Source organism: Microcebus murinus, chromosome 6 (genome assembly GCF_040939455.1).
Source record: "Microcebus murinus isolate Inina chromosome 6, M.murinus_Inina_mat1.0, whole genome shotgun sequence".
Taxonomy (NCBI): Eukaryota; Metazoa; Chordata; class Mammalia; order Primates; family Cheirogaleidae; genus Microcebus; species Microcebus murinus.
The window spans coordinates 30,663,645-30,675,975 of record NC_134109.1 but is presented as its reverse complement, the minus strand read 5'-3'; the positions used below and the strand labels follow the sequence as shown (position 1 = coordinate 30,675,975).

Here is a 12,331-nt window from a genome sequence, read left to right as displayed (position 1 = left end):
AAAGGGCTGATAACAAGAATCTATCTAGAACTCAAAAAAATCAACAAGAAAAAATCAAACAACCCCATCAATAAATGGGCAAAGGACATGAACAGAAATTTTTCAAAAGAAGACAGACTAATGGCCAGCAAACATATAAAAAAATGCTCAACGTCTCTAATCATTAGGGAAATGCAAATCAAAACCACAATGAGATATCACCTAACCCCAGTGAGATTGACCTTTATTAAAAAGTCCCCAAACCGGCCGGGCGCGGTGGCTCACGCCTGTAATCCTAGCTCTCTGGGAGGCCGAGGCGGGCGGATTGCTCAACGTCAGGAGTTCAAAACCAGACTGAGCAAGAGCGAGACCCCGTCTCTACTATAAATAGAAAGAAACTAATTGGCCAACTGATATATATATAAAAAATTAGCTGGGCATGGTGGCGCATGCCTGTAGTCCCAGCTACTCGGGAGGCTGAGACAGAAGGATCGCTGGAGCCCAGGAGTTTGAGGTTGCTGTGAGCTAGGCTGACGCCACGGCACTCACTCTAGCCTGGGCAACAAAGCGAGACTCTGTCTCAAAAAAAAAAAAAAAAAAAAAAAAAAGTCCCCAAACAACAAATGCTCATGAGGATGTGGAGATAGGAACACTCTTACACTGTTGGTGGGACTGCAAATTAGTACAACTGCTGTGGAAAAGAATTTGGAGGTACCTCATAGAGCTAAAAATAGAAATACCATTTGATCCAGCAACAGCACTGTTAGGCATCTACCCAAGGGAACAAAAGCCATTCTATAATAAAGACATCTGCATGTGAATGTTTATGGCAGCACAATGCACTATTGCATTGATGTGGAAACAACTCAAGTGCCTGTCAATCCACGGGTAGATAAACAAAATATGGTATATGTATACAATGGAATGCTACTCAATTATAAAAAATGACAGTGATCTAGTACCTCTTATATTTTCCTGGATACAGCTTGAGCCCATCCTCTGAAGTGAGGTATCACAAGAATGGAAGAATAGGTACAACATGTACTCACCATCAAATTGTCACTAACTGATCAACACTAAGGTACTCACATGGTAGTAATATTCTTTAGGGATTGGGGAGTTAGGGGTGGGTAAACTCACAACTAATGGACCAAATGAGCATTGTAGGAAGGACAGGAGGGACAGGGCACATGTCAAATCATGGTTTGGGTGTGGGAAAGTCAAAACATGTAACCAAAATGTTTGTAACTCCATATCATATCCTGAAATGGGGATGTAATCATATCCTGAAATCAAACATATATATATATATATATATATATATATATATATATATATATATATATATATAATGTCTTTTCTGTGCCTTTGCTCAGGAAACATAAACAGACACCTTCTGGGGAAAATGAACTTTTAATATTGCTTAAAACACTGAAGAGTAAGTTAGAACATGCTAGGAATACTTAGCTGTGATAGTTAATGCTTATGATCTTGACATGAAAGATCTTTGAATTTTTGTTTAAACAGTCAGATATGCCCCTGTATTTCTCTATTATTCAAAGAAAAATCAGATATTTTTAAATGAAATATGACCCTTAGTTTTCCTCTTATTTCTTTTTCCGTTGTTCCTTTCTGTTTTCTTCCTTTGTAGGAAGCTTTTCTTAATCTTCCTCTGGTGTTTCTTTGCTTTTCTTAAAAAGCACAAGCAAGAAAAATATAAATAATAGAATCAAAGGAAGAAGCAATAATAACATATAACCCCAAATTCTCTTCACCTTTGGTATTTCCGTGCTGTTCCCAGGAGGTGGGCCGCTATCATTACTACCTCCAAAGCCTTGGTCTTTACAGAAGGGAGGTGCCCATCCACGGTCACAGTGACAGTGCTGTTTATTATTGCAGACCCCCCTCATGTTACAGGTCTCAGGTTTACAGGTTGGTGACAGACGAACCATGCTGGCACACTTCCTGTTGATGCAGATCTTTTCTGGACCACATGGAGTTCCATCTTTCACTTGACCAACATCAGGTATAGACATCCCTAAATGATAATCAGTTCCCCAGCAAGTTGTGTCATTGAAGTGAAATTGATGCACTGTAGTATGGTCTATCAGTTTGGGAATCTCTCTTACATTTTCACACTGAACTCTCCCACACATGATATCAGCGGTCAAACACCGTACATATATTGTGCCTGCAATACCACAGTGACCAAAACGATTTCCTCGGGTATTGATTTCTTCATAGCAACTCTGAGATGCACTCAGTGCATCTTTGCCAAAAATTTCTTTACATTGAATATCATGGTTACTGCATGACTTTTTATAGCAGTAGGTATTAACACCACAGGAAAACCCATCCTGCACATACATATCATCTGGGCATTGATGGGATGTCCCATTGCACCACTCTGGAAGGTCACATTCACTGACCTGTTGTCTACATAAAGTTCCTGATGGCATGAATTTGCAGTTTTTGCAACACATTCCGAAAGCACAAGCAGCTCCAGGACTCAGAGTGCAGTCTGACAGACAACAGGGATCTTCCGCACACTGATGCACTGTTCCACAGTCACACTCCTCCCCTTCTTCAACCACTAGGTTTCCACAGAAATTCAGCCTAAAGATATTACCTGGATATGGAGGAGGGTGAAGACATAATCCAGTCTTGTAACTATTGTCCAAGTATTCGGCATAACTGCAGTTGCTGAATTTACTTGTTGGCTTTTTGTAGGCATACATTATGCAAAATTCTAGCCCACACACACACCATACAGTGTCATGTATCATACCCAAATTATGACCAAGCTCATGGGCCAAAGACAGTGCAAAAAAAACCACGCTGTTGTCTATAAAAACATCAATTCCACAATTAAATGGACTCTGGCATATTCCTCTAACATAGGCAACACCAAGCTTCACACCATTGAATTCTTTTATAAAAAGATGTGCAGCATCATGGTGCATTCGTTTATCCAAGTTAACAAACTTCCAAAAAGCAAACTCCTCCACAGCATGATCTATGTCCTGACTGGTATTAAATGGATTTTTTTCAGTCCATATCTCAAGCCCAGTCAAAATTAAATCAATGTTAAGAGGATGATAGAGAGCATCCACAATATTGATAACAACAAATACTTGGTGCTGAACTACTGACACATTACTTTCAGAGAAAAGGTATCTATCATGGTCTACAACCACTGCAATCTCAAGAAACCTCTGGTGGGTCCACCAGCCGAAATAAGCACTTTGCTTCAGAGTGAAATTGTATGACAATTGCAACTGCAATTGACGTGCTATTATCTCTTCTGTTAAAGCACATCTCATAGGTGGGAACTGTGTGTCTTCACTGTCTATCTTATACATCAGGTGTTCAAATGTGGCAGAAATCCTAATTGGCTCAATTTCATAAGTAAGGTCATTTATCTGTAGCATTCCTCGAAAACCCCCAGAACAGGTACTGAGGGCAACCAGGGACACAGGGAACCCTTCCACATAACCGTCGTAAAAGCAGTCATCAGGGATGAAGGGCTGATCCTGGAGGAGGGCATCCTGCTCCGTGTAGGTGAACACAGGGAGGGGTGTGGAAACTAACAGCTTCTTGACCTTCATGTGGATAATGTGTCTCTGGCCCCCAAACCGCAGGCTATAGGAGACCCATCCTGGAGCCTTTGCACCTCTGCCCTTGCTGATCACCCTCAAGGGGATCACCACTTCCGGTGAGGTTAAATGCTGGGAGGGCCTGGCCTGAGAATGGCCATAAGAGGACAAAGACACCTCAAGCCAGAGCAGCAGAAGAGTGGCCCTGAGGTATAGCAGGGTCTCACCCACTGCCATTATGGAGCCATCTGTCCAGAGCACAAGAGGACAAGGAGTGAGGAACTGCTGGTCTGGCTCCTTCTTCTGAGCTGCTGAGGGTGCAGGGCCGATCTTATGGATCTGTGTCCTGCCAGAGCTGGCCCACAGAGCTGCAGTGCTGAAAATAAAAAGTGAAAATAAGAAGAGCTAGAATGGGGCGAGTGGGATAGGAAGGAGAGAGACAGAAGAAAGTGAAGCAAACTGATTCTCACACCAGGATTGATTTGAAGCAATAAAATGCATGGGATTCTCTCAATATATATGGGGGAAGGGGGATTCCAGTGGAATAAATGAAGATTGTACTCAGGTGGATAACTGCCAAACCTTGATGGTCAATACATAAAGATTCATTATATACTATTCTTTAAATATGTAAAATTGCAAAAAAAAAAAATTCCATTTTAAAAAGACATGGCATATAATCCAAATTTCTCTTCCACCCAAGAACCTACTGGCATCCTGTACCTTCATAAAACATGTGGACAATCCATCCAAATCCCACCATTTTTTCTTTATTCACACAGTTTGTTCCATTTCCTCTCTCCTATCCACAGATATCTCATGTAGACCCCATCCAGTTCTAACTTAGCAGTAAAAAAAAAAAAATGCCCTCCTTAAAGGGCTTATTAGTATTGGAAGGCCTCCTCCAATCAATACTATTTTTATTTTATAATGCATTCTTATCTGCAGAAAAGCCCTAACCATTCAAGGGAAGGAAGGCATACTGATGGCATAACAGGGAGTGGGACAGCTGTTTGGGGGCAGGGCACACAGCCCAGTTGTCCCCAGTCACAGCATGGAGGCAGCAGCCTTCTCTCCACAAAGTCCACCTGCATCCTGTTCTCAATTATTAGAGGCTTATCTTGGTCATGTCAATATAGATTCAAATCTATTTTGCACATGACTGGGGAGCTACTTGGATCTATAGATTTTAATTTTCCAAAGAACACTGAGCTTAGTAGCTTAAGCCTAGAGTCAGCTCATTAAGATGTTTGGATGTTCACAATTAGAGTGAACTTTAAAAACCACATTACTATTGAAAACATAATCTTTGGGTCAGGGAAAAGTTAATTTTGGTCATTTACTAACTTTCACTTAAAAATCATTAATAATTTGCTTAATATTTGAAATAAAAAGTTAAAACAAATTTGGACATATGTCATTAACACATACCGGTGGCCTGAATATTCTAAATACGGACATAAATGGGACCAGAAGTATACAGCATGAGCAATATCCTTGGCATTATGTCAAGAGAAACTGTACCCACCTGTGTGGGTTTCCAGACCTAATGGGTGGCTACCAGATGCCACCAGAGAAAACCAAGATCACTAGATGAAATATCTCAGGGAATTATCTCTGAAAGAGGTGAAATCCCAATTGCCAGATTTCCTTTCCATGTCTCTCTTCATAATATCCTTGGTATGTGTCACAGAGTTTGGGATATTAAGATGGGAATGGGTGAATTGGGAGAGGATTATGAAAGAAAAAGGCTTTGGAGAGCATAATAACCTATATTAAGCATTGTCAGAAATATGATGAGGCTATAATACAAAAGTTTTTTCCAAAGAATCTTTGTGACAAGCCAGTCTTTGTTGCCATTACATTACTATAAAGACAAGTCCTGAAGGAACACTGCATTCCCATTAATTTTGTGAACTGGTGTGTTCCAAAGGTCTTTCCTTTAATATTACTAGGACTTCAACGACTGTGAGAATCTTCCTCTGCATTAGAGTTAGTCATTAACTCTTGTATTTCCAGTAGCAATTTAAAAATTCCTCAAAACCCTATCATATCTTTCCATTAACTCAGTCTAGACCTATTTCAGCATTTGCCAAATTTGTGTCACAAACCACAGTGAGTCATGATATCAATTTAGTTGGCCCCAAGTAAATGAAACACAAGAGAGTGGAAAATATCAGAGGACTTCACCTGAATCCATATCTGTTGTTGTTAACTATCACCAAGAATTTAACAAAAGCATAGTGCTAACAGTTCTTATGCTAACTATCTCAACTATTTACTGAGTTCTAAACCAAAAAACTATATTCGGTCTGTGAAGCTGGAAATAGCATTCTGTATATTATTTTCTACATTGTGAGTGGGCTTCCTAAAGAGTTTACCAAGTTGGACACTAGAGGGACACTAAAAGGCAAAATGAGGATAAGTTGTTACTTTCTGTTTGCTTGCTGTTACTCTCTTCCTAGCCCCAGCAGTGCTTCCTTGCTCTGGTGGTGATATTTGGTTAACACCACATTCCCAGAGCCAGCTCCATCAAGCCCCATCGAAGGTACCAGTACCAGCAGAACAAGCTCCCTCCCTCACAAGTCTGAGAACTAGATAAACAAGCCCATCTTCCAATCCCCTAGGCAACCAATGTCAGCCTGACAGTGTCTCTTTCTGAGATGTTACACTACCAGCTCTATCAGGTCATGCCACAAATAGCCTTGATACCAGCCCCAAGTGAGCGATATCCTTCCTCTGAAACCTGAATCATAACTTTTGGAGGACCTTCTTCCAAGTTCCTAAGGTACCAGCACTACCTCAGCATCACTTTCTAAGAGGTCCAGCTATGAGCTCCACAACACCGCTTTCCTGAGATCCTAAATCACCAGCACCAAGGAATGCTCTGTCCCCTACAGTCCAGGTCCAGACCTATGAGGCCCATTAGAAAAGAATCTAGGTTTTGATGACCCCAACCTCTTCCCTTTGTTTCCCCTTTTTTAGGGATGTATTAATAGCTTCTTATGGGAATCCTACCTCTGTGTACCTCAGTGTTCCCTTTTTTAGTCCTTTCAGACCTTTAATACCTTTTCAAAGTTTTCCTTAGTTTTCTTTGGTGGGTTTCTCTTTCCCAGACTGGATCTTAACAGACACAGGACTTGGTACCAGGAGTGATAGCAAGACAGAAAGACAAAGTGGGAATGTGGGATTGGTTTGGGCGTGTCCAGGCCTCAAACACACTGCTGAACTCCCATCCAATGGGGAATGGGCATGCAGTGGCATCACAATTATTTAAATTACTACTCAATATTGATTGTGATGAAGTGCCCTACTGACACAAGTACATAAAGGGACAAAGTGACTATGTGATGATGACTAACGTACCTCATGGACTGAGGGGTAGGATAGCTACATTTAATGATAATGCACAATTTACACAATTAGGCTCAAGACCCTAAATTCTCAGCTGAAACTGAGAGCTTACACTAGTGGAATTAAAAGAACCTTTGCTCTCTGCTTTAGCCATAAGATCAAGCTAACTAAAAATCAAAAATAAAAACAAACAAACAAAAAAACTGTAGGGGTTGCAGAATTACAATGTGAGTTAAATACATACATTTGTCAACACTCTAGTGGGAAAAGTTAGTACATTGAGAAGGAAAAAACACTGGGACTTGAAATGGGGAATTCCAGGTGGACTTGGATGTTTCTGATTAGATCCTCCCAAGTATCCCCAAGTCTCCCTTACTAGTAAAAGGGCCCAAAAGGTGGCTGAGAAGTCTAGCCACCTCTAGCTTGAGACCCTGTAATGACCTCAGCTGGGGAACTTACTCTGCAAGAGGATGTCCAGTCTCCTCAAGACATACTCCTACCACCATTTATGGCTCTAAATGAAAATCAGAACCAGATCTCAACATGCTCTGGGGGGACAAGTTCCAAGTCTGAAGTACAAGGAAATAACTTCTACTCCAAAATATTTGCAATATTTTACTAATTCATTTTGGCAAAAAAAAAAAAACAAAAAAAAAAAACCTTGAAGAAACCATAATAATAGCAGCAGTTAAGTGGTTATAGATATAAAGAGAATATATTTGATATGATAAAACTCAACAGGAATTTGTATCTACTTAATAAATAGCTTCAAAATATATAAAGGAAATCTTGAGAAATGTAAAAGGAGAACTTAAAAAATACAAAATCCACTGCAGGTATTAACATTGTTCTTTCAGTAACTGATAGAGAACTATAAGACAAAAAAGATGAATAAGGAAATAGAAAATTCGAACAATGTTAATTAATCTAATTAACACATAGAAACATTCCACCCAATTACAGCACAAATTAGGTTCAAATGCACATGAAATATTTACCAAAAAAGGTGATATACATAGTTATAAAGGAAGTCTCAAGAAATTATAAAAATATTGGACAGTATATGTTCCTTAATGATTTCAGAATTTTAAAGAAAATGTTACATAGAGAAAAAAGACAGTATTCATGTGATTGAAAATTAAACAACAGTCTCTAAATAAGCCATGATCCAAATATGATCATGATGTATAATTGAAAATATCTTGGACTGTTAATGACAATATAATAGATTAAAGTGTGGAATGTAGCTAACATGATGCTTTGAATTTTCTGGCTTTCAGTGTATATATTAGAAAAAGAGAAAAACTGAAAATATTCTATCTGAAATATAGTCCCAAGAAGGTAGAAAATTACAAGTAATTAAGTTTTAACAGTAGAATAAAAGAAAAATAAAGATGAGAGAACAAAATAATGACATTTAAAAATTTTAGAAAGAAAATCATCAAAGACAAAAACTGGTTACTTTAAAAAAAAACAGAATTGACAAACACCTAGTAATACTGTTGAAGAGCTAAACTGATAAAACACAAATTACAAGCATCAATTCCTATAGACATAAAAGAAGCATAATATAACATATTATAAATAACTTTATACCAATACATTTGAAAATTTAAACATAGGCAAACTTCTTGAAAAACACAATGAAAAGAAGTGACAAAAGAAATAGAAAATGTAAACAGTTCGACATTGATAAGAGATCGGATCTGTATTTTTAAAAGAAATAAAAAATAGAAGGGCTTCAAGATGGCTGACTAGATGCATCTGGTATGCACCTCTTCCATGGAGAAGAACCCAAAATAGTTTGTATATAATCACACTTCAAATAGAACATCTAAGAGGTATAACACTGGAATTCAACAAAGAAGTGAGGTAAAACACTAAGGAGAAGGAAATGAGGCAGCCTGTTTGGCCAGGAATCTGGAGCAACTCCCTAATGCAGGTAAAAGGTAAATAAGAGAACCCCAGCAGTCCACATTCCCCCATGAATTCCTACACTCCTAGTCACAGGAGAGCCCTTGACCCCCAGAATAAAGTGGGGAGCTGCCTGGAAACCATGCAAAGGCACTCTTCCAGAGAGAGAGGGAGAGAGCTCACACCGGGTCCAACAAGCCCCCAGTCAAAACCAGCAGTAGCATGGCACCATTGTAATAGCACAGACCACACTGAACTGTATCCTGCCCTGCCATCAGGGCCAAAGCAGAATGACAGCAATTCAGCCTCCCCATCCTTCCTTAAGGACAAATTCCACTGTCTGCAACTACCACCACTGCTGGCTGCTGCAGAGCTGGGGCATGAGTAAAACCTGTGTGTTCTAGCTGCCTACCTATGACTGTACCTAAGAAAAGCAACCCTGCCCTCCCCAGTAGCAGGACTGCAATGCATCTTCTCCCACCCCCACCTGAACACTCCACCAGCAGCCTGGGGATTATCCCACTCCTGCAACCATAGCCAGTACCTGGATGCACCAACAAAGGGCCTAAGGGCAGGTCTGTCTGACTAGGCTCCACCCCCAAAGTACCCAAGCACAATATCCAGGGGCCTGGATATCACTCAGCCCAGTCCCACACAGGTAACACCTGAGTACTCCCCCGAGAGTCTGAAATCAGGCCCAGTCAACCTACCACTACCACCACAAGCTGGCACCCACCCACACGTGCTACTTATGAGGCTCAAGACTGATGCACTCAACCATTATAGCCACTACCAACACTAACATGGACTGCTTAGGTCCTGGAGGGTTGTCTACCTCTGCTACTGCCATCATCCACACCATGCCAAATGCCAGGGGCTTGAGAATCCACCCACCTGCTCAGCCCACTGCTGTCATTCCCAGAACCTAAGCAAACCACCTCAAGGCCCAAGAATCAGCCTTCGTGAACCTACTAACACTGGTGTCAGCATATGCAACCATGGAGCCCAAGGATAGGCTCAGCCCAACACTGCCACCACTAGGTCCCAAAGACTGGTCAATCTGACCATAAGAATATGCATATATCCAAACTCATAAATTTACATTCATTAAATATATGCAGTTTATTCTATGTCAATTATACTTCAATCAAGTTATTGAACAGCAATGGCCTGAAGCTGAATGGCCACCCTTTAAAAGCTCTATATTTCTGATTATTATTAGGATGATGGCATTTCAGACAGGAGTCTCTATTTTATTTATTTATTTATTTATTTCCACTTGCTCAGACACATTGGCATCAATCCTTTTAATAAAAGGAATTTGTTCTGTGAAGTTTGGATTTGGTCACGGGGCCACACTTGGGGATCTGGAGGGCCACATGTGGCCTTGAGGCTGTAGGTTTTCCACCCCTGGCTGGGCAATGATTTCTTGAGTAATACTTTAACCACAGACAACCAAAACAAAATGGACAAATGGGATCATATCAAGCTAAAAAGCTTCTGCACAGCAAAAGAAACAATCAACAAAGGGAAGCAACAACCCAGAATGGAAGAAAATATTTTCAAACTACCCATCTGACAAGGAATCTAGAATATATAAGGAGCTCAAACAATAAGAAAAAAAATCAAATAATCCAATGAAAAATGGGCAAAAGATCTGAATAGACATTTCTCAAAAGCCAACAGGTATATGAAAAAATGCTCAACATCATTAGTCATGAGAGAAATATAAGTCAAAACTAAAAAAAAATTAAAAATCGGCCAGGCGCGGGGGCTCACGCCTGTAATCCTAGCTCTCTGGGAGGCCGAGGCGGGCAGATTGCTCGAGGTCAGGAGTTCAAAATCAGCCTGAGTAAGAGTGAGACCCCGTCTCTGCTATAAATAGAAATAAATTAATTGGCCAACTAATATATATAGAAAAAATTAGCTGGGCATGGTGGCGCATGCCTGTGGTCCCAGCTACTTGGGAGGCTGAGGCAGAAATATCACTTGAACCCAGGAGATTGAGGTTGCTGTGAGCTAGGCTGACGCCATGGCACTCACTCTAGCCTGGGCAACAAAGTGAGACTCTGTCTCAAAAAAAAAAAAAAAAATCAAAACTACAATGGGGTATCATCTCACCTCAGTCAAAATGGCTTTTATCCAAAAGACAGGCAATAACGAATGCTGGAGAGGATGTGGAGAAAGAAGAATGCTTGGAGAACAGTATGGAGGTCCTTCAAAAAACTAACAATGGAACTACCACATGACCCAGCTGTTAGGGTAGAAAGCCTAGTAGGTGCTTATGGTGCAGGTAGAGAAAGATTTCTCACGCAGAGATTAAGATATAAAAGTTTTTAAAAAAAGTTTATTTTATCTTCTTGGGTTGGGGGAGGGGTGGAAGAGAGCAGAAGGACATGGCATCCCAAAGAAAGAGAAAGGGGTGCCAGCGGTGAGGCCAAGTGGCTTGCTGATTTTATGGGGACAAAGAGAAAGGAAGAAAAATAGTGATTGTTGTCAGTGGAATAATTAGCGGCAGCTGAGAGACATCAGATTCTCCCTCTTTCTCGTTTTCTCTCCTCCTAAAGATTTGGTTATCTCTGAAATGTAGTCAGGTTTATTGCAGGGGATGTGATTTTGCCCCTGAGATATAGTTTTGGGCAGGAAACTAAGGCCTGGAGTTTGCCCCTCTGCTGTCCATACAGGAGCTTTTCAGGAACACCTTAAGACTATGAAACAAATTCTAAAAGCAGTTTCTGGAGAATATAAAGAGAAAGATTTATATTTCCTTTCTGTCTTTCAGCTCTTTTCAGATGTTTGTGAAAACAGACTCTGCAACATACCTGCCAGGTAGGGAGAGAAAGAGCAAGAGGGCAGGGAGAGAGAACAGAGAGGGAGTCCATAGGATTGATCTTTAGCTATCATTAGGAAATTGTAGAATTAGATATTTTCCTGTTGTTTCAGCAAGGCCACCCTTTACCAGCAATCCCACTGCATTTCATTCTTCTGCACTTCCGACTGTTGGTATATATCCAACAGAAAGAAAATCAGTGTATCTAAAAGGTATCTGCATTCTTGTGTTTACTGCACAATAGCCAAGATTTGGAAGCAACCTAAGCATCCATCAACAGATGAATCAATAAAGTAAATATGATACATATATACAGTGGAATATTATTTAGCCATAAAAAAGAATGAAATCCTGTAATTTGCAAGAACATGAATGGAACTGGAGAACATTATGTTAAGTGAAATAAGCCAAGCACAGAAAGGCAAATTTCACACGTTCTCACTCATACATGAGAGCTCAAAATTAAAACAATTGATCTTATGGAGATGGACAGTAGAAAGACAGTTATCAGAGGCTGTGAAGAATAGTGGGGTGGGAGAGATAAAATGAGGATGGTTAATGGATAGAATGAACAATATCTGATAGCTCAACAAAATCACTATAATCAACAATAAGTTAGGGTATACTTTAAAATAAATAAAAGAGTAGAATTGTAATG

At 40.1% G+C, this 12,331-nt stretch overlaps 1 protein-coding gene across 1 annotated transcript; it reads right to left on the bottom strand.

The window, feature by feature from the left end:
- Window positions 1–1,305: 1,305 nt before the first annotated feature.
- On the bottom strand, window positions 1,306–7,574 carry ADAM20 (ADAM metallopeptidase domain 20). The gene is made up of 2 exons (XM_076003898.1): window positions 6,644–7,574; window positions 1,306–3,951 (listed from the first exon to the last, which is right to left on the bottom strand). Exon 2 carries the CDS (start codon window positions 3,810–3,812, stop codon window positions 1,641–1,643), a length of 2,172 nt encoding a protein of 723 aa, XP_075860013.1. The 5' UTR covers window positions 3,813–3,951; window positions 6,644–7,574; the 3' UTR covers window positions 1,306–1,640.
- Between the last annotated feature and the right edge of the window lie 4,757 nt (window positions 7,575–12,331).